This window comes from Coregonus clupeaformis, chromosome 16, assembly GCF_020615455.1.
Source record: "Coregonus clupeaformis isolate EN_2021a chromosome 16, ASM2061545v1, whole genome shotgun sequence".
Lineage (NCBI taxonomy): Eukaryota > Metazoa > Chordata > Actinopteri > Salmoniformes > Salmonidae > Coregonus > Coregonus clupeaformis.
In genome coordinates, this window is record NC_059207.1 from 42211034 (window position 1) to 42234208 (window position 23175).

Below are 23175 nucleotides of genomic sequence, written 5' to 3' on the forward strand. Positions count from 1 at the left end.
TATATATAGTGTATTTGCCCATTGTAGAAGTGCTCAGAAAGTGACCTTTTGGACTTGAATGCCAATACATTCAAGAGATAAAAGGTCTCAAAGTTGACCCCTTTGGCGGACATCTTTGTTGTAGTAATTAGAAGTTACAATTTCAGTTCAATTAAAATGTAAATGGTGTACCAGATAAATTGCAGGGGTCTGAAGGGATAGGTCCATTATATGAATTATATTTCTATGATTAAACTGACACCCACCCTGTAATCAAGAGCATGCGTCTCAACCAATGGGGGCACATCACAAAAACCTCAGATGATGTAAAATAGGGTCTAAACTACAACATATGCGAATATTTAACGTTAATAGATAATTGACGTTAAAGGTAAAAAAAAATAATGGCATCATTTTTATTAGAAAACGTTTTAATGATATTAAACTCAAACGTTTATATTTTCCAGTGATGAAGACATGGATGTCTCATGCTAGGGTGAAGTATGCAAAATGGGTCAACTTTGAGCACCTTTATCTAATTCAGGTCCAAAAAGTCACTTTCTGACCACTTCTTCCATGGGCAAACATGTAAGGAAAGTTTAAAACAAAAGGGATGCTGTCACAAAGTGATTGAATTCAAATGGATTTACCCATTGAAAAATAATATGATATTTTGTTTACAATACAAGACCCGTATGTATAACATTTCACTAGGTATTTAATTGAGATATGTGAGATACATTTTATGTGAGATATATTTAGATATTTTGTGTTTAAAATGTATTTAATACGAGACTGCTATATGAATAAAAAGAGCTGTTTCCTGTTAGTGACGTCACGTCGAGACCACTGCGCAGTGCGCACAGGTGATAGAACAGTCGGTGCCACCCGCTCGCGGTGGAAAACATGGGAAAACTCCAAGAATTCGACATAACTTTGAAAGACAATAAAGTTGTTTATAGTCCCGGGGAGTCAATTTCAGGCACTCTGAAAATCACAACCACCGAAGCGCTGCTATGTAAAGGTAAGGTTCTGAAAACGTCACCATTTAACAGTCATTGGCAACTTTCTTTCACCTGTCGTGAATCCGTCGTCTCCTCGGACAAGGAAGTAACATTAGTGTTCCACTGAAGCAAACACAATGGTCATGCCATGCAATTGTGATTTGTGACACGTTTTATTTACAGTAGCCTACATTGCATCTTTTTATATTTTATTATTTTCTGGTGATGAATGTGTACAACAAATGTGTAAATAATTCAGTTATGGGCGGCAGGTAGTTTAGTGGTTAAGAGCGTTGTGCCAGTAACCGAAAGGTCGCTGGTTCTATAATAAATAATAATAATATGCCTTTTAGCAGACGCTTTTATTCAAAGCGACTTACAGTCATGCGTGCATACATTTTTGTGTATGGGTGGTCCCGGGGATTGTACCCACTACCCTGGCGTTACAAGCGCCGTGCTCTACCAGCTGAGCTACAGTTCTAATCCCCGAGCCGACTAGGTGAAAAATATGTCGATGTGCCCTTGAGCAAGGCACTTAACCCTAATTGCTCCTGTAAGTCGCTCTGGATAAGAGCTAAAATGTAAATGTAGGTAGACTGACTTCTACCAATGTTCTTGGTGGGCTATCACTCGAACAGACACTATTTCTTTAGATATGTGTTGAAGGAAAAAAATAGGGTGATCAGTCTCTCGTGTTAGTGTTGTCAGAGAGGCAAATTCTACCCTCATTTTTGGGGACTGTTGATTAACATAATTTGTTGTAATTTACCATATCTTAAAGGTAAAACAAAAAAACAAACAAGATTTGTCTAGCTATTAACATTTATACCAAGGATTAAATGGCAATTGGCAAGTATATAAGTAGAAATGATAAGCTCAGAATTGTAGTAGGATATAACATTGAATTGTTCAATGGGCCAGAGCTGTGTGCCTTATGAAAGGATCTCAAAGTGCTGCCCCTGTCCCAAGTATCAAATAGCTATTGACAGCTGGTGGACACCCTCATCCCTATCACCTGTTGTTATAGTAGAACAAAAACACTAATCTAGTCATCAAAATTGCCCTGGGGGTGATCAAACATGTTTTGAGGTAAGCCCATTTAATTTTTTTTCATTGCTGTTTAGACAGTAGGTGGTGGAGTTAAAGAACAACCCCAAACAATATTCTCTGTGTTCATGGTAAAACACAAATAAGATACATTTTCTCTGAACCTTAGTGAACATGAAAACTAAATTGCCCTCTAAACACACTAAAGACGTTTTGTGTCATGGGAGTTTCGGCTCAATGTCTTGTGTTAAAGCTCCGGTTTGTTTACATTCCAGGTCAGGAATAGCAGATCAGGCTGAAGCAGCTTGAGTCATGCATTTAGATACTGAACACAGTCTCACTGGCTGCACTGTTATTGTTAACTGATGTCTTATGAACTTCATAACCTTCCCAAGTTACCACAGTATTGGTTATCTGACCCTTTGTGAGGACTTAACATTCAATTTTCACAACAGGTGGTACTCTTAACAATATCACATTTTTAGACTGTGTAAAGTGGATCCTCTCTCATGTTCTTAAGAAGTCTACTTTTTTCAACATTATATGATTGTCGTTATGAGAAGTTATAATTAAACTTATCTTGTATAATTTTAGCCTGAATATCTAGTTGAATATCAGAGTACTGAAGTTTATACTTCCACAGGGTTTGTTGATTAGTTTTTACTTGGCTGTCCTCCTCCAGGACTGTCAGTGTGTTTTTGGGCTCCATCCAGAATTATGATTGATTGAACTATGAATTAATGTGGGTGATAACCCACTACTGGCCAAGAGCTGTTTCCCCGCTAGGACTCCCATTTAGCACCCTTTAATTGATGTGCTCATTGGCTTGTGTGACTTTAGTGTGTTTGAGTTTCGCTGCCAGGTATATGACTCACATAACAAAAACAAACTGATCAAGTGTGTCACATTATGTCACGCCAGGAAAACTGTTTTGTCTGTTTGACTTTGTTTTAGGATCCCTCATTATTTGAGAGTTTGTTTTTTAGTTCTGTTTTTAAGAATATATTCTGTGTGACGTGTTAGGTGTTAACAATAGGTGGGTTGGGGCTTTGTTTGCAGGAGAATATCCCTTAGAATGTAAACTCTCCTAAAAGGGCTATCAATAATTGATTGATGTGGTCTGCATCTGTTTGTATCTGCCATTTGTTTGGCAATCTAAGGACCTTAAGTTATCTTATTTTCTTGTGAAGTTAATAGATCTGTGTTTTGCTGTGTATTATCCCTGCAGATATCAAAGTGAATTGCCAAGGCTTCTGTGGTGTCACCAGCAAGAGCAATGACACAGCCTGGACAGATGAAGAGCAGTACTTCAGCAGCACTCTCTCTGTGGCAGATAAAGGTACTGTCAACTGGGTCATGACCTGCTCACCTTTAGTTTTAGGCCACATATTCACCTCCCTTTTCCACTTCTTACTGACACACTTCAGTTATAGTGTAACTGTTTCCTTTGAAATGGAGATGTTATTTTATCACATACATACAGTACGAGTCAAAAGTTTGGACACACCTACTCATTCAAGGGTTTTTCTTTCTTTTTACTATTTTCTACATTGTAGAATAATAGTGAAGACATCAAAACTATGAAATAACACAAATGGAAAAGTAGCCTTTGACGGCTTTGCACACTCTTGGCATTCTCTCAACCAGCTTCACTTGGAATGCTTTTCCAAACAGTCTTGAAGGAGTTCCCACATATGCTGAGCACTTGTTGGCTGCTTTTCCTTCACTCTGCAATCCGACTCATCCCAAACCATCTCAATTGGGTTGAGGTCGGGGGATTGTGGAGGCCTGGTCATCTGATGCAGCACTCATCACTCTCCTTCTTGGTAAAATAGCCCTTACACAGCCTGGTGGTGTGTTGGGTCATTGTCCTGTTGAAAAACAAATGATAGTCCCACTAAGCCCAAACCAGATGGGATGGCGTATCGCTGCAGAATGCTGTGGTAGCCATACTGGTTAAGTGTCTTGAATTCTAAATAAATCACAGACAGTGTCACCAGCAAAGCACCCCCACACCATAACACCTCCTCCTCCATGCTTTACGGTGGGAACTACACATGCGGAGATCATCCGTTCACCCACACCGCGTATCACAAAGACGTGGCGGTTGGAACCAAAAATCTCAAATTTGGACTCCAGACCAAATAAAAAATTCCACCAGTCTAATGTCCATTGCTCGTGTTTCTTGGCCCAAGTAGGTCTCTTCTTCTTATTGGTGTCCTTAAGTTGTGGTTTCTTTGCAGCAATTCAACCATGAAGGCCTGATTCACATAGTCCACTCTGAGCAGTTGATGTTGAGATGTGTCTGTGACTTGAACTCTGTGACGCATTTATTTGGGCTGCAACTTCTGAGGCTGGTAACTCTAATGAACTTATCCTCTGCAGCAGAGGTAACTCTGGGTCTTCCATTCCTGTGGCGGTCCTCATGAGAGCCAGTTTCAACATAGCGCTTGATGGTTTTTGCGTTTGCACTTGAAGAAACTTTAAAAGTTCCGTATTGACTGACCTTCATGTCTTAAAGTAATGATGGACTGTCGGTTCTTTGCTTATTTGAGCTGTTCTTGGTCTTTTACCAAATAGGGCTATCTTCTGTATACCCCCCACACACACCTTGTCACAACACAACTGATTGGCTCAAACGCATTAAGAAGGAAAGAAATTCCACAAATTAACTTTTTAAGAAGGCACAACTGTTAATTGAAATGCATTCGAGGTGACTACCTCATGAAGCTGGTTGAGAGAATGCCAAGAGTGTGCAAAGCTGTCATCAAGGCAAAGAATGGGTGGCTATTTGAAGAATCTCAAATATAAAATATATTTTGATTTGTTTAACACTTTTCTGGTTACTACATGATTCCATATGTTATTTCATAGTTTTGATTTCTTCACTACTTTTCTACAATTTGAATGAGTAGTTGTGTCCAAACTTTTGACTGGTAGTGTATGTAAGAAGGAAAAGGTAAACAAACATTTAATCCCTATTCTGAGAGGTTCCCCTTCTACCCTGAAAGTTGAATGTGATTCATAGAAGAGGAACAACACAGCCATTGTTAAATGGACAGAATGTTTTCCAGCCAGCTGATCTGATGCTTATCTTTCTTCCTGTGTCCCAGGAACCCTGAAACAGGGAGATCACAGTTTTCCATTCAAGTTTCTCATTCCAGGTAAGGCCGCTGAGTGATGGAGCTTTGCACACTTGTTGCACCACATAAAATCGGTAATGCCCTGGCATGTGAATAGTTACTTTAGTTTTGACATGGCACGTTCATTATAAGCTGAAGTAATGTGAGAAATGTAGTACAATGCCATTTCCTGAGTCTCTACATGAATGATTATGAGGATGAGGATTACCATGGGGACCGTTGCCATGTGTCTAGAATGGAAATTGAGCTACAAATGACTGCACATTGGCAGAGTAATTGATGTGAGCCTCTAAAATAACTTACTCGTGCCAATGAGTTTATAAGAGGTTGAGGTAACACTGTACATAAAGGTATAGAAGGGTTATAAGTAGTTTATAAATGTTTCGTTATTAGCTTATATATATTAGTTAATCTGTAATAAACCATTTTAATGCATTAGTTGAGATTGTGCCCTTGTCATTAGCCTCCTTTTCCCTTGTTGACTAGTATGGTAGGGACTGAGAGAGAGCATTGATGCCCCGAGGTGTGTAAGCTGAACTGCTTAGTTCCCAATTCCACCTGTTATCATTGTTATGCTATCCCCTGTACTGGTATGGCAGTGGCTTCCTCCCTTATGTTATGTTTTGTCTCATGGTCATTTATGCTAACAATCTGTCATGGCCTACTTCTCTTTTTGTTTCAAAGTATGACTCCTGATTATTGAACCGTTACACTTTGCATGCTAAGGAAATTAGTCCGATAGATCATTATATAAACTATATCACGTATTCTGCCTTATCTATGCAATAGCTCACAGGGAGGGGAGCCCCATGATAACATCATAAACCCTCCACTCATTACTTATCGTTAAGATCTGACAGACTGCCTTTCCAGTTGAGAAGGGATTCCCTTTCACTCTGACAAAGCTGTCTTTCATAACAACGTATGTGAAACATACCACAGAAACACAAACCAACCTGACCAGAACTGTTCATTCTGATTTAAAATCTGTCATTTGAAACTTGCATCTGCTGTTCAATTTACACCGTCAAGACTTTCAATTGTAAAACAATTAGATACAGGCCATTTGTGTTGCCACTGTTTTTGCCAATATTCTTGCCACCGTGAAAAGACATCCTGTGCTAAATAACTTTACTCCTTCCACCCCCATATAGCCTCTGTTCCCACATCCTTTGAAGGAAACTATGGAAAGGTTATGTACAGAGTGAGGGCTTTCATTGACACTCCTCGCTTCTCTAAGGACTATAAGACTGAGAAGCCTTTCTACCTGCTGAGTCTCCTCAACCTCAATGATGTACCTGACATCAATGTGAGAGCTTCCCTGGCAGATTTGATACCTTTTCACTTTATCAGAGATATCCAAACCTCAGACACTGGACATTGGTGAATCTGGTCTTAACCTTATCTTTCCCATCTGTTTCCAGGGACCTAGTTCATCTTCCGTTACTAAGAAGTTCACCTACCTGCTGGGGGTAAAGACAGGAACTGTGGTGCTGAAGGCCCATAGTGACATGAAGGGCTACACACCTGGTCAGGTCATCCAACTGACCACAGAGATCCACAACCAGTCTGGGAAAACCACAGGGACTGTGATAGCCTGTCTAATGCAGGTATAGAGTACTGACCTAGAGTCTACAGTGCTTGAAATAAAGCAAGGCTAAGGATGTACAAGAGAAGAGCGTTTCAACAAAGTATGTTTGTGTCAATGGTGTTATATAGCTGCAATGTGGTAATTCTTGCCTCAATGTGTAGGTGAGATATAAAGGGATTGCTTTATTTTAGTCACTCAATCATTATCTACCATATTTCTGTGTGCTCATCTCCAACAGAAAGTGACTTACCAGACAAAGAAGCCTACCATTGACTTGAGGACTTTAGTGCAGGTGGAGGGTTCTGGGGTGAAGGCTGGCAAACAGGTTGAGTGGAAGGAGCAGATTATCGTACCTCCTCTGCCCCAGTCATCTCTGGCTGGCTGTGGTCTAATAAACATGGAATACTTTATTCAAGTAAGTAACTTTTCTCTTCATGATAACATTCCTCTACTGTTTCCTCTACAGCGAAAACCTTTGGTCCACAGTTTAGTGCCCATGTTTTGATAAAACCTTCTATCCCTGGTACTTTAGATCTCTCTGAAATCTCCTGAGGCTTCGTTTTTGTTGCCCATCCACATTGGAAACATCTCAGTGGATACCACGTCAGCACAACCCTCCAGACCCCCTCCGACCACCGATCCTGCTCGCTCCTCCGCAAAGCCTACCAAGCTAGAAAACAGCAGACGCTCTGAGCCATCCTCCCAATACCAAGGAACTCCTACTACTACCCCTGCCCCCCGCCCAGCCCCAAAACCTGTTCCCAGGATCAGAGTCTCCACTTCCGCCCCTGCCTCCCCCAGCGCCCCTCCAGCTGAGATGGACTATCTGGCCATGGGGGCCAGGGGGCAGGCGACCGAGGCCCTCCCTACCGAGAGCCACTCCCAGCTAGCTGCCTTGAGCCCTCAGGCCACTGTCTCCCCCAGTGCCTTCAGCTATGCCCCAGGCCTCACCTTCTCCCAGAACCAGTCCCGGAGTGACGCCTCAAACACATCGGGACCTTTGTTCTGTGTGTCCACAGGGGCCACCATCCCATTCTTCTCTGAGGGCAGTGCCAACCCCATGCCTACCCTCTACCCACTCCTGCCTCCAGAGTACAGCCCCTCAACACTCCCACATGGTCAGTCTCACACGCTGTTAAATAACCTGTAGTGACTGGCGGTGCTAATGCTATTTACTTTTTATCTTATTGCAGTTTGATATTAGTATTTGGGTAAGGTGTTTCTAGTATTGTATTGTCATCTCAATGTATCAGTTGTGGCTGGTTTGAGAATATTGGCTAATATCCAATATGAATGAAAGTCTAATTGCCACACCTTAGACAGTTATGCCTTTGCTTTGTAAGTTTTGCCGTGACCTCATGTCCTTTCTGATGGAAAGTATGTAGTTAGGTGGGTCTTGTGTAATAATGTCTCTGTCTGATAACTAATATCCTCTGTCCTCTCTGTTACAGAGGCTCTTCCCAGCTATGTGGAGAGCTGTAGCAGCAACACATAAACAATGTCATGACACGGTACACTGAACATGACAACCAACCTCTCTACTACTGGATCATGCTGCCAGATAGCCCTCTTAAGTACATCAGCCCAGGTTAATCAACACCTTTTTATGACTACTGATTGCTTTCACACAATTTTTGCACTTTCAGGACAGTAATGTGTTTTTACGTAAACAGTTTTTATAGCTGGAGACAAGTTTTAAAAGTTAAGTCAGGGTAATTTAGAATTAGTTTAGAATATGTTGAAATGGCATCTGTGATGTTTGAAACCAAGTGAAGATCCATAAAGTCCACTAGCAACTACCCAGGCTATGTTTTATGTAACCTGTATGTTTATTTGTTTTCACTTAACTGTCTATTCATAGTGAATTGTCTATGTTCTATATCAAATAATGTTGTATGCATAGGAAATACAGTACCTTGATAATCTACAATGCACAACCTAATAAAATTGTGTTGTATGTTTCACCATTTTTGTTTTGCTTTGTTTTATTATGCCAGGGTAATTGTACATCTCTAGTTTTAGGCCCATTTGTCAGTTGTAAACATGAAGGTTCTTGCAGTCCAACATAGAAGAAGATGTCTGCTCGACAGGGATTCTTGAAAGTCGGGACAATTATTGTCCGGCAGGGAAACTTTATTTTTATAGTTTAATTTTTTTAAGCTTGTCTGGAGCAGAGCATCCCAATTTCAAACTGTCCCAAAAAGTGTATAAAATTCTAAAAACGTGCTATTATGTATACTAACTGAAAAGGGATCTTATGTAGTTTCTTGAAATGGCCCTCTATGACTAAAGAATATATTTATTTAAACAGTGATTTTTTTTTTTTTTATGGAGATTTGGTCAACACCGTCAGATTTGTCTAAAATCCTAAATGAATCAGGAATGAGCAGGGTCAGCTATGCAATAAGGACCCCTTAATGTCCTCATTACATGTAGCCTCTATTTATGGTCTGTAAAGTGATCTACTTTTGATAGATTTAAACAAACAATATTGAAGTCGCCATGGTCACAACTATAAACTGCCAACTCCATCTTCCTGATAGAATAGGAATTGTGATTCAAATGTTTTTTTATTTTTTATTAGGCTTTCAAGTCAAAGCAACTGAGGAACAACTAAATTGCTACTTTGTATACCACTTGAATTAAAAAAAAGGCTAGTTTTGTCAACTCCATAAAACATCAACTCCATCAGATTTTTGTCTAACGTCAACTCTGTCAGAGTGCTGAAAGATCTGATAGAATGGTTGTTTTTATTGGGGATTTTCAAATGAATAATTGTTTATATTTTACAAACATTTGTATTGAATTTTTAGAGGCAACAATGACTGTTTTGAGTATCTGTTGTCAACTCCGTCACTGATGGCTAAACCTCTTTAAAATGGATTATTTTGATGCTCCCGCCTGCTGTGTACTGGAGTCCTAGCTAGCTAGCACACTGTGTTCTTCGCTCCTGCCTGCCAAACACCTGCTGTCTTTAACAGAACTGCGGGAAAGCAGTACCGGGGTAGTCACCAATTATTTATCCACTGCTCAAAAAAATAAAGGGAACACTAAAATAACACATCCTAGATCTGAATGAATGAAATAATCTTATTAAATACTTTTTATTTACATAGTTGAATGTGCTGACAACAAAATCACACACAAATTATCAATGGAAATCAAATTTATCAACCCATGGAGGTCTGGATTTGGAGTCACCCTCAAAATTAAAGTGGAAAACCACACTACAGGCTGATCCAACTTTGATGTAATGTCCTTAAAACAAGTCAAAATGAGGCTCAGTAGTGTGTGTGGCCTCCACGTGCCTGTATGACCTCCCTACAACGCCTGGGCATGCTCCTGGTGAGGTGGCGGATGGTCTCCTGAGGGATCTACTCCCAGACCTGGACTAAAGCATCCGCCAACTCCTGGACAGTCTGGGGTGCAACGTGGCGTTGGTGGATGGAGCGAGACATGATGTCCCAGATGTGCTCAATTGGATTCAGGTCTGGGGAACGGACGGGCCAGTCCATGGCATCAATGCCTTCCTCTTGCAGGAACTGCTGACACACTCCAGCCACATGAGGTCTAGCATTGTCTTGCATTAGGAGGAACCCAGGGCCAACCGCACTAGCATATGGTCTCACAAGGGGTCTGAGGATCTCATCTCGGTACCTAATGGCAGTCAGGCTACCTCTGGCGAGCACATGGAGGGCTGTGCGGCCCCCCCAAAGAAATGCCACCCCACACCATGACTGACCCACCGCCAAACCGGTCATGCTGGAGGATGTTGCAGGCAGCAGAACGTTCTCCACAGCGTCTCCAGACTCTGTCACGTCTGTCACATGTGCTCAGTGTGAACCTGCTTTCATCTGTGAAGAGCACAGGGCGCCAGTGGCGAATTTGCCAATCTTGGTGTTCTCTGGCAAATGCCAAACGTCCTGCACGGTGTTGGGCTGTAAGCACAACCCCCACCTGTGGATGTCGGGCCCTCATACCACCCTCATGGAGTCTGTTTCTGACCGTTTGAGCAGACATGCTGCTGGAGGTCATTTTGTAGGGCTCTGGCAGTGCTCCTCCTGCTCCTCCTTGCACAAAGGCGGAGGTAGCAGTCCTGCTGCTGGGTTGTTGCCCTCCTACGGCCTCCTCCACGTCTCCTGATGTACTGGCCTGTCTCCTGGTAGCGCCTCCATGCTCTGGACACTACACTGACAGACACAGCAAACCTTCTTGCCACAGCTCGCATTGATGTGCCATCCTGGATGAGCTGCACTACCTGAGCCACTTGTGTGGGTTGTAGACTCCGTCTCATGCTACCACTAGAGTGAAAGCACCGCCAGCATTCAAAAGTGACCAAAACATCAGCCAGGAAGCATAGGAACTGAGAAGTGGTCTGTGGTCACCACCTGCAAAACCAGTCCTTTATTGGGGGTGTCTTGCTAATTGCCTATAATTTCCACCTGTTGTCTATTCCATTTGCACAACAGCATGTGAAATGTATTGTCAATCAGTGTTGCTTCCTAAGTGGACAGTTTGATTTCACAGAAGTGTGATTGACTTGGAGTTACATTGTGTTGTTTAAGTGTTCCCTATATTTTTTTGAGCAGTGTATATACACTAGATGGCTTGTTTTGAAGCCACTGTGCCTCCATCTTGGTACTCCCCCACATTTATTTTTGGAAGCAATAGAAATGCATTTATAAACGTCTACCTTTTTGTTTTTGCCACGTTTATTCTATTACAGACACATTAATGCATACTTTAACTATATTGTGAGCTAAACATTTTTTGTTTGTATAAAATATATGAAAACATTTTCCTTAAAGTATATTTTTAGTTCTAATGTTACTGTCGCCACTACAACAACAACAATACTTAAATACATGTAATTTTGTCCTTAACGTTTAAATGAAATACTGTAGAATTCCAGTCATTACTATGGAGGACTGCGCCTTATGGGGCATGCCAATGTGGCTTCAAAATCTCTCATTGGCCAATACATAGCATCAGCAATCCAGGGTTTATTTCCATCTGTTGCTTAGTTTGTAAATCTGGAGGTGCCGGATCAAAAAGTGAGCGCTTGAGGGGAAGTTCTGAGGTACCGGAAAGCATGAGGAAATAAAATCACTTTTGTAAAAAGCATTGCATGCATATCATCGCTTTGCGTCGTGGTGTAGAGTAGAGGCATTTACCGAAGTTGCACACATGGGGAACATTAATAGTAGCCTAGGGTCCGAAAACAAATATATAAATGAATATAAACGCATTTCATGCTTTTCTACGTCCTTTTACATGACTGGAGACTTTGGCAGAATCTTTTTTAATACCACACAAATGATCGAAATGGCAGGCTACTTTGACACTGACAAACTGAGAATCTGAGATCAATAACAACGACCTTGTCTTGAATCCATCAATAGCCCAGGCCTAGGTGTGTGGAGACATATTGTAGGCTACAATATGACGAAATTATAGTCCTAAAAATGCTTTCCAGTTCACTGACTCACCCAATGATGCGCAGCTCACTCGCTGGTGATGACCGATGCGCTAGTGTCAAAAGCCTATCTCGTTTTACTTTCTAAAACAATATTTGGAAGTTGATCAAATATTTTGGTAGCCTACAGCATAGTCTGTGTTTGAAATATTGCGAAAGGCCTGTTTTGTCTGCATGCTGTTTGTTCATTGACATACTTGTCGCTCATTCCCGACCGTAGGCTATTCTTTGTTATTGGGCTACAATCCACAGCTAGGCTATTTAAAAAAAATAAGCTATTGATCCTCTGTAGTTAAATTATAGGCCTTCTCATGGTGTAGTAGGCTATTCTGATGATTTAATGTATGTCTGAACAGACAGCTGTAATTCCATAACTTTGGCAAATGTATTTCAATTTATCAGGAGTGCTGCAGTTCCTTCAGAACCCTTAGCGTGGCTATGATTCTATAACGAAATAAATGAAGTGTAACACTGGAGAGAATACATAATTGGTCGTCCCTAGTTACCACAGCCACAAACCTTAACTCTAACCACACTGCTAGTCTTATTCCTAACCTTAAATGAAGATCAAAAATATAAATTTTTGTTTTCATGAATTTTTATGATGGCCAATTTTGACTTTGTGGCTATGGTAACTTGTGACAACTCAGTGCCGCCCTTCTTCTGCTTCTTCTTCATTCTGTGGATGTCAACCGCCAGTAAACCACGAAGGTGCATTACCGCCACCTACTCTACCGGAGCGCCGCCGCGTCCATCATGTGTACTGGAGTCCTAGCTTAAAAATGGACCAATAGAAGTATAAAGAGGGGTTCCTGCAGATGCAAGAATACCCACATGCAAGAACGCCCCGAATTCCAGGCCGCAGTTAAACCCTTCTCGGAAAATCAGGTTTTTGACTGCACTGGGCCTTTAAGAGTTTTAGTTTTTTCCCCATTCCCACTTTTTTAAAAAATAGAAATCACAAATATCAGGCACAAATATTTGTTATACAAATAATCAGCAATCAACAAGTTACATCAAACACGTCTACAGCAAAACAAAACACACAGGTAAAACAAGAATACCTTAAATACATACACATAAAAATAAAGAGGGCAATTGGATTTACTCAGGAAAAAATCTAATTATGATTCAAGATGTCAGTATTTTTGTTATTAACTAGTGATGATATTTTAACTAGATGATTGAATTCGATCCGAAATATTTGTACTTACTTCTGGAATTTTTGTTTGTGTATAAAGTATTTGGCAACAAAAAAATCATACATTTCAATGGTCTTGTCATCATTGCAGTAGTATCATATTGCAATACGGATTTCCCCCTTTTAGTTTTCCAGTAGTGGGCGGCAATACACCTTTTCAGGATGTAGTCCGCTCTAAAACCCCACCGAAGAAGACAAATACATTGTTTAATGTGGTTGTAGAGTGAAAGGTCTTTGCTGGAGCTATACGGGTTTCGTTACAAATCGTTGGCTATATTACCCAATATTTCCATGGTACTGCTGTGCCACTCTCTGGCCGGCTGATGCACTGCTGCTTCTGAAAAGTAGCCACACATGTTGACTGAGCATGCTCCATCTGGGCTGTGCAGAAGGAACCAATAGAACAGCAGCTATTGTCACATGATCGTGGCTGAACGTGTGCGCCGGGTGGGGAAAGGAAGTGGAAGCAGTGTGCTTTGGTTCGGTTTTCTTTCTCTGCCCCCCCCCCTCCCCCCTTACTCTCGCTCAACAACTAAGGCCATCGAGAAAGCAGGTATAAAGCTACTCTATTTTTCTAAACTTTTTCAAGGGCCTTGTTCTGGATCTTACTTGTATTTGCATGTACTTTTTGGAAATATTTTCAGTGCTTTCCTCTGTGTGTTTTCCTAGTAGGTTGAGCTTTGTTTTTGTTTTGTTTTTCTCAACCCTTTACCTTCCCTCTTTTGTGAAAATGTGGTTTACGGATTTGAAGGTTGGGTTCCTGTAGTACAGCATCATTTTGTAGAAGTATTAAACATGGATTAGAGAAGAACTTGTCCAGAGGGACTGTTGAGTTCTGCCTATTCAGTAATCACTCCCACACTGGCCTCATTTACCCCTACCACTCTTTTACATTATGTTCTTATCCAGAGTAACTTGGGTTAAGTGCCTTGCTCAAGGGCACATCAACAGATGTTTCACCTAGTCGGCTTGGGGATTTGAACCAGCAAACTTTTGGCTACTGGCCCCACACTCTTAACCACTAGGCCATCCCACTCTTCCACTTAATGGTGTGTGAATGTGATTAATGTAGCATGTTATTTGATGGGACTAACAGCTGTCATCTTTTAGGTGACGATTTTGGATTGGCGAGGCCAGAGCCTTCCTCCAGGACAGCCATGGAGCGCAGGGGAGTCAGTCAGGAATCAGAGGCAGGGAAAATACATCCTAACCCCCCCTCTGTCATACCCACAGGGGCCAAGGGGAAGAAGGCTCTGAGTGCTAAATCACACGTCAACAAAAAAGCCAAAACCAAGATGACATCTGTTCACGGCTCAGTCGCTGGCTCCAATGGTTTTATTCTGCATAAAAAACAAGCGAGGGCAACCCCTCAAAGGAAAGGTGGTTCACCCCATGGACTGACCAAAACCCCTCCAACTCCTGCAGACAGTGGTAGAGAAGCTGTTATAGCAGGGATCTCAGATGTACAACCTCCTAGCAATCCATCTCTGGTCCCTGCCCCAGCATCCAGTACACAGTGTGCATGGAAGACTATGGGCAAACCTGCCTCCAATCCAGCAGCACTGAAGGTAATGTTCATCCAACCCCAGTCCATGGTATTTCATGCTTTTAAATGATGACTGGTGTCTGAACTCATAAGAGTCTGTTATGAAGCGTTTAACCAGGGACGGAGCAGAGTCGAGCATGGAAGTCATGGGGATGGAAAAGTCAATGGCACCTTCCCACATCAAGCTACCTCCGAGCTGTAAAGGAAAGAGAGTTGTCTCTACCAAGTCACAGCCAGGTTAGTCGTCTGCCTTGCTGGTAAGACTTCTTCTATCTACACTGTCTCTTATGTCCACTCTGTAGTGATGGCACTTGGAGTTAGTTGGCACCTGTACTAAGTTGGGACTAGTTATGAGTGACATACTGTACTTGCCTGCTTGGACCACCTTCTGCCACTTCACCGTCCCTATGTATCTGCAGGGTCTAGGAAGAGGAAGAGGAAGATGGGAATGTACAACTTTGTCCCTAAGAAAAAAACCAAGGTGTTGAAGGTAAGAGACCCATCTACTCTATTGTAAAGATTTGTGTAGAAATGCACTGTTGATGAACTTTGTTTTGCTCTAATAGTGTCTGAATGGTTATCCCCTTCTCTCTGCAGAAAGAAAGCTCATTTGTAAAGGCAGGGCAAGAAAGCGGCAGGGAGAAGAGAGTAGACCTGACGCACAGAGAGATTTGTGAAATAAAAGAAAGCCAAGCACTGTTAGCCAAGCAGTGTGAAGAAAAGGCAACTGACTTAAGCAAAGGAAACAAAATGGAGGAAGAGGACAGCAGCAGTAAGCAGGAATACACTGAACTGACTTTAGAATCTCTGGATCTGAAAGCCCAAGAGGAGCTGTTCTCTCCTCCTCTCTCAGGTAAGTTTTTATTTTATATTTTTTATTTTATTTTTATTTCACCTTTATTTAACCAGGTAAGCCAGTTGAGAACAAGTTCTCATTTACAACTGCGACCTGGCCAAGATAAAGCAAAGCAGTGCGATAAAAACAACAACACAGAGTTACATATGGGGTAAAAAAACATAAAGTCAAAAAATACAACAGAAAATATATATACAGTGTGTGTATATAGTTTACCCAGAGACGAGTTACACATTGCATCATTAGTTATTAAATTATACTTGTACAATGATGTACATTCAATCTGTTGTTGATCTGGATGTATTCTTTTGCAGGCTTTCCAGTTGATGGTGAGGTGACAGAGACAGACCTGTCTGAAGAGCTGCCTCTGTGCTGCTGTCGCATGGAGACCCCATGCAGTTGGGAGAGCCTGTCCCAGACTGAGCACACCTGCATGGCCACAGAGAGTGTGGATGGCCTGGTAAAGCTGACCTGCTCTGAAGCAAACTTTCCCTAGTCTTGCGCACCAGATTTTCTCCCCAAAGGGTGAAATAGCCTGGGGATGAGGTTAACCTTTCCCAGCCTTTGTGTGTTGAGCTAATGTCTAAACAACCCTTATTTCTCTGTTTATTCTTTCTATCAATCTCTCTGTTAATCTCTTCCCTATAGGTGAGTCGGTGTCAGAGGAGTGTGCTGAAGCATGAGATGATGCGTCCCTCCAACGCAGTGCATCTGCTGGTTCTGTGTGAGGACCACAGGGCCGGCATGGTCAAGCACCAGTGCTGCCCTGGCTGTGGCCTCTTCTGCAGGGCGGTAAGTGGAGGGATACAGCAGGGATCAACCAAAATAGACCTGGCAGGCTGGCACACCTGTCCCATTGCTTTATGATACATGTTCGTTGTTCATTCTTAAAGCACTCCTTTGCCATTTAATATCTGACTATTTAATGTATGTTATGCAGGGGAGCTTCATGGAGTGCAGACCTTATGGCAGCATCTCTCACCGTTTCCACCGTGGCTGTGCTTCAGTCATCAAGGCCCAGAGCTTCTGTCCCCACTGTGGGGAGGATGCCACCGGGGCCCAGGAAGTCACTGTTCCCAAAACGGTCTCCAATCATGTCACTGTCCCCAAAGCTGAACCTGTACTTCCTTCTGTGCCAGCTGTTCCTGCTGTTTACCCTGTGGCCCCTCTTCCAGTTGTGTCCACCAGGCCCCTCATTCACAGGGCTAAGAAGACCACTGAGCTTGAGAGGAGGCTGGACACCTCCCCCAACAGGCAGTTCAGACTTGACTCTTCCATTCTCAATATTATCCCCCTCTATCCTAATGTGTCTCTTGTATCTTTTTATCTCTGCATTAGTGCTAGCTTGGGTATTTAGCTTAATATGTAATGCTAATGATTGCTGTATGCTGTTTTGCACTAGCCTGAAGAGGGAGACGTTAGGTGATGGAGAGGAACCAGCTAAAACATCACTGGAGAGCATCCTAATGGCCCTGGATGATGAAAAGTAAAGTTACAAGGGAGCTATTTTAAAGTCATTCCTTAATAAACTTTTAACAATTTGGATGAGATAATACTATATAATGAACATAGCAGGTCATTATTGTTTCATGTCAATGATTAATGTAATAGGCACTCTACCCACCCCACCACACCACCCTCTCTCTTTTGTGTATATAGTATGAGGCCGAAGAAAGTGAAGTATCACACGAAGCAGCTGTACATCTCTGCCCATCACGGAGAGCTCCAGAAAGTCATCCATCTGCTGGGTATTTACACACCACATCTCTCCAGGGCTACTTTATAAGCCTAGTTAGTTCCTACATGGAGGCAGCTCTTCTAATATTTTAACTTAAATGAAAAAGGTGACAGCAACTTATTTATTTATTTTCATGAATGATATTAAATTATATACTTTAGTGTCCCTGAGGAGAAAGTTGTCAACATGACTCAAAGGGTAATTAACAGCTTTGTTCCAGTGGATGGAAAAGACCCTAACTACCTGATGGACAGCCAGAACAAGAGGACCCCTCTACATGCTGCAGCAGCTGAAGGACACCAGGAGGTCTGTCACATGCTTGTCCAGGTGAGGAGATGTACTCTGACATGTAGCAGGTATTGGCTATCTTTTCACAATATAATCACTTGGCATACAAGTGTAGCAGATGGCTAAGTTAGCTTCGCTACAACAAGAACATGACTTTGCTTTTCTGGGTCGGTATTGACTGTGCTTCTTGAGTACGTTGTGTTTACTGTGCAGAGGGTTGATGTTTTGCGTCCCAGACAGGACAGAATTTCCACTCTATTATACTGTGTAAGCATACATGTGGGAAAGGTTTCTGATTCCCCATCCCCCTTAGGCTGGAGCTAACCTGGACACGTTTGATGAGGAGCAGAGAACCCCCCTGATGGACTCCTGCGAGAACAACCATCTGGACACAGTCAAGTACCTGCTGAGGGCCGGGGCAGCGCTCAGCCATAAGGTCAGTGTGTGGAGCATAGCTCATTGATCATCCCATGGATAGGCCATGATCTTCTGTTAACCCAACCAGCATTGTTACCGTTCATATAATCTTCCGTGGGCAGATTCTGTGTGTAGACCGAGAGAATCTGCCAGGAATTAATGGAATGTGTGAGATCCGAGCAGCATTAGTTCAGTTTATTTATTTTTTGTCACTGGTTATTTGGACGTATTAGGATTGGGGAAGGCGGTGCTTAAACTGTTATGCGCGTGTGCCCACACGGATTGGAGGGGGAGGGGGGAGTTTCCTTTTGCGAGGGTGGAGACTTTGTTTTTGCAAGAACTCTCAATTTCTAACACATAAGAATACAGAAATTAATCATGCAGCTGACCAAATTACGCAAAATTGACAAGACCTTCGCTAAATGAGCTGGTTTTCTGGTGTACTGTAGATGGAAAGTGATCAAACTATTTTAAGTCCATGACACGCTCACGTCTTAAACTATTAACCAGATACTGTAGCAGCTCAAGATCTGTGCTTCTTTAAATAGTAATTAATAAAAGGAGTGACTAACATTTTGATTTTGATCTTCTTCTCCTGTCAGGATATCAAGGGCTCAACCTGTCTGCATTTGGCTGCTAAACTGGGACATTATGACGTAGTTCAACATCTCCTGTCCAAGGCATCCAAGCAGGTCAACTGTCAGGTATGTACCTATCCATGCTCTGCTCCCTCTTCTACTGACAGGTCCTGTTGACATTTTAACTGCTTAATTCAAACCGCCACTCTTTTATCCATCCATAATTCATGTGTACTATCAGCAAGGGTTTGGGAGGATGAGTTGGAGGTCAGTGCAGTTGGAAGTCAGCCCAGTTCAACAGTGCCTATTAGGATGTTAAATATGTTGTGGGTAATATTAAATGGATTGTAAAAGTCCTGACCTTAACAGGAAAGAGAGACTGAGATTGCTCCTATCTGTTATCATGATTCCAGGGGATTTACCATGTTTTGCCTTTCATTTTAATGCCTACAAACTGTTAGTAAATTAATGCCTTTTCACATAGTGTGTACAATAAGAGAATCTACAGCCACCTTTTTAGAACCATTGGTAAAAGCATACCTCCAAATATTAAAATGGGTAGCAGAGTTCAAAGCAGCGATTGGTTGTGCTTTGTTTCAGGATGACGGTGGGTGGACCCCCATCACCTGGGCTATAGAGTACAAGCACAGAGAGCTGGTCCTCCTGCTGCTCTCCAGAGGGGCTGATGTTAACATCCGAGACAAGGTCAGTACTGTATAGGACGCATACTGTTCATCACATCTCATCGCAACACTTTACACCTACCTTCTGTTCTCACACCTCTTACAGCCTGGGGAGGGGAGGCTAGACCCAGGCAAGGTTACAGTACTCACTGACAAGTGGGATGGATCCCATGGGGTGCATGTGTTTCACCTACAGTACATGGTGTAATCCAAGTTAAAGGGATGTTTCGGAATGTCACCTTGGGAGCATACTTACTAGTCCACTAACTGTCTTGAGGAAGAAACGACTTAACTCATAGCAATAACTATTGTATGTTTGAAAAAGGAGAACATATCAATTGGTCTGTATGAGGATAATTTCTTCCTCAGACATTTGTATACCGTAGGTGACATACCTGTATATTGTTACGCTTGACATAAATGCCTAAAAAACTGAAACATTTGCCTTCAAGATAGCTTTTAGATGTTGCGCTTTCTCTGTGGTGTTTGGGGAAGGTATTCCTCCTGGCTATGTTTTCCACGTTGACCTATGACCCCTGCCCAGGAAGAGAACATTTGCCTCCACTGGGCAGCCCTGTCTGGCTCCGATGACATTGCTCAGATCCTGCTTGATGCCAGATGTGACCTCCATGCAGTCAATGTCCATGGGGACTCACCTCTACACATCGCTGCCAGGGAGAACCAACTGGAATGTGTGACGTGAGTAGTACACCAGTCTCTGTTCTCCCAGAGCTGCAGCTTGACACCAGGTTGTTCTTGAACGATAGCCTATCCCACCTGGATAAGTAGATAGATTATCATAAGCGCACTAACCTGCAATGAGCCCAGTTTTTTATATATATACAACACATCATAGATACACACATCCAGAGACTGTGACTGCTCTAGCCTGGCCATTGGGTGGCAGTCATACTGCTGAACCATAGCCATGCTGGGGGTGTAAGAGATCCTAACCACATCCAGTATGATGTCTGCTCCTCCAGACTGCTTCTGTCCCAAGGAGCAGACGTGAACCTGAAGAACAGAGAGGGGGAGACCCCTCTGGACTGCTGTATCTACAACTCTAAGGCGTGGGTGTCCCTGAACACCAATAAGAAGCTGACAGATGCCAGGAGAAGCAGGGACAGTCATAGAGAGAAGGTCCTTTGCAGGTAGAACAGCATGGTCTAGCTTACAGAGGAAAGAGGGAATATGAAGGGGTCTAATACATTGTAATTATTGTAGATGTGTTGATTATTTGTCCTCCTCTCTGTCCTCTTCAGGGACATCTCTCGGGGGTATGAGGCAGTCCCCATCACCTGTGTGAACGGGGTGGACAGTGACTCCTGTCCTGATAACTACAAATACGTCCCTGACAGTTGTGTCACCTCCCCAATTAATATAGACAAAGACATCACTCACTTACAGGTGAACCTCCAGTGCTCTGTGAAACACAGTCAATGTCCAATCCCATCTTGTTCTGCTTCATAAGTTACTGTGGGCCAGAACAAGTGACATACTTACTCTCGACAAGTGTTGTTTAATAAAGATCTCACTCTCCTCCTATTTCAGCATTGTGTATGTACAGATGACTGCTCTTCAAATACCTGCATGTGTGCCCAGCTCAGCCTGCGCTGTTGGTATGACAAAGTAAGTACATAACTACATCAAGGCAAAGTTCACATTAGAAGGCGAAGTTCACATTACAAGGGAAAGTTATTGCTTTCATGTATTTCAAATGGACGTTATGGACTCTCGCAGCTCCCATATGTGATGTGTTACCTGTGTTGGTTGCTCAGGAAGGGCGTCTGCCTCTGGAGTTCTGTCAGAAGGAGCCTCCGGTCCTGTTTGAGTGTAACCACGCCTGCTCCTGTTGGAGGAGCTGCAGGAACCGTGTGGTTCAGAATGGACTTAGGTAACAGATCCTCCCTAACCCACCAGCATCTAATGTCTACCTTTCTGTTGAATACAGTATTTCAGCCAAGCACGATAACATTCGTTTCTCTGTACACTTGATCAAATATGGCTTCAGTGTGACACTGCACAGTCATATCTGACAATTGTATTTTTGTCTATTTCCTGTACAGTATTTATCAGTTAGTTGGACTGGATCTTCTCTTCTCTGTTTTCAGGGCTCGGCTGCAGCTCTATAAAACCCAGAGGATGGGCTGGGGTGTGAGGGCACTGCAGGATATTCCTCAAGGAACTTTCATTTGCGAGTGAGGCCCTGAATGTTATGGAAGACATGCTTGAATTGAAGTGTTTGGAAAAGTGCCCAACCATAACTATAAAAATGTCTTGTTTTATTGTAGTTTCAGAATCAGGAAGAACACTTACGATTTATGTTTTATGGTATACAAATGACATGAGCTAATATTGATGTCATGAACAGATAATGTTAAAACAGGAAGTATGTTTTTCACTTCATTTTAATGTTGTGGTTACACAGATTATATACAGCAGGCTTGCTCTTTATTGTGCAGGTATGTGGGTGAAATCATTACTGATGCAGAGGCAGATGGCAGGGAAAATGACTCATTCCTCTTCACCCTGGACAATAAGGTGATTTTTAAATTACGTCTATGAGAAACTCACATTTTTATTGGCCAATGGCGTATTCTGAAGTTGACAGTAGTATTGTTACTGTGGCATAATGTTTGTACAGTACTTTTGTATACCAATGGGAGGTGCCGCAGAGAACACAATGCCACAGAGTCCGAGACAACATTATTTTCATACATGTTCCTCTTACAACACTTCTCTACTGCATTCGCTCATAGTTTGCTTGATGGCTATTTGTTACACTAAAGCATATTGAAACTTGTACAATTTAATGACTGTCTATGCTACTGCCTCACAGGAGGGATCAACATGACAGCCTTAACTAATGTGTGATTCTATTCAATTATTTTAGTGAGTGATTGCTTCGTCTACTGTCTTGCAGGTGGGTGATGTGCACTGTATTGATGCGCGACTCTTTGGCAACATCGGCAGGTTTATTAACCACCTGTGTGAACCTAACCTGCTAGCAGTCCGAGTGTTCACTATGCATCAGGACTTGCGGTTCCCACGCATTGCCTTCTTCTCCAGCAAGCCCATTCAGTCAGGCGATCAGATTGGGTGAGACGCATAAAATAATTATTATTTTTTATTGTTAGGCTATAGAATCAATCAACATACTCAAGGAATAGGTTCCAGTACATGTGCATTGATGGCTACCCTGTGTTCCCCATTCAGGTTTGACTACGGTGATCACTTCTGGAAGGTCAAGAGCAAGTATTACAGCTGCCAGTGCTGCTCTCCAAAGTGTAGACACTCATCAGCCGCCATAGCCCAGAACTTAGAGAGGGTGGCCAGCCCAGCCCCAGCCCAACAGTCAGGTGCTCATACTGCCCAAACACAATCATAACACCCCCATGCCACCTCTGTCCTCCCCCAGCCATCGTGGGGGTCTCTCACTCTCCCTGATCACCACTATGACTCCTTTTTTAAATGTAGACTGATATTAAATGTCATTTTAATGGATTTGCAGACAGAAATCAAATGCTATGGGTAGCCTAGCCCTAGACTGTGACAAATGCTCACCTTTTCCATGTATCTGTTTTTATTAAGTGCTCAATATAGTAATAAAGTACATTTTAAAACATGA

The 23175-nt window shown here is 42.4% G+C and overlaps 2 protein-coding genes across 4 annotated transcripts; both read left to right on the forward strand.

The window, feature by feature from the left end:
• Positions 1-821: 821 nt before the first annotated feature.
• LOC121584115 (arrestin domain-containing protein 1) lies at positions 822-8731 on the forward strand. The gene is made up of 8 exons (XM_041899947.1): positions 822-1003; positions 3259-3369; positions 5144-5194; positions 6328-6482; positions 6598-6783; positions 7003-7179; positions 7297-7882; positions 8216-8731. The coding sequence occupies exons 1-8, from the start codon at positions 886-888 to the stop codon at positions 8257-8259; spliced, it is 1428 nt and encodes a 475-aa protein (XP_041755881.1). The 5' UTR covers positions 822-885; the 3' UTR covers positions 8260-8731.
• A 5114-nt stretch (positions 8732-13845) lies between these two features.
• LOC121584696 (histone-lysine N-methyltransferase EHMT1) lies at positions 13846-23175 on the forward strand. Of its 3 annotated transcripts, none has more exons than XM_041900743.1 (23): positions 13846-13994; positions 14552-15009; positions 15095-15224; positions 15407-15477; positions 15585-15840; positions 16158-16303; positions 16492-16635; positions 16784-17100; positions 17246-17329; positions 17503-17591; positions 17802-17908; positions 18183-18305; positions 18889-18990; positions 19465-19569; positions 20092-20246; positions 20531-20698; positions 20810-20954; positions 21099-21176; positions 21326-21441; positions 21659-21745; positions 22010-22088; positions 22471-22646; positions 22764-23175. In XM_041900743.1, the coding sequence occupies exons 1-23, from the start codon at positions 13862-13864 to the stop codon at positions 22933-22935; spliced, it is 3441 nt and encodes a 1146-aa protein (XP_041756677.1). In that variant the 5' UTR covers positions 13846-13861; the 3' UTR covers positions 22936-23175. The 3 variants fall into 3 exon arrangements, with proteins under 3 accessions (XP_041756677.1, XP_041756678.1, XP_041756679.1); XM_041900744.1 differs by having other exon boundaries at positions 16784-17097; XM_041900745.1 differs by having other exon boundaries at positions 14675-15009.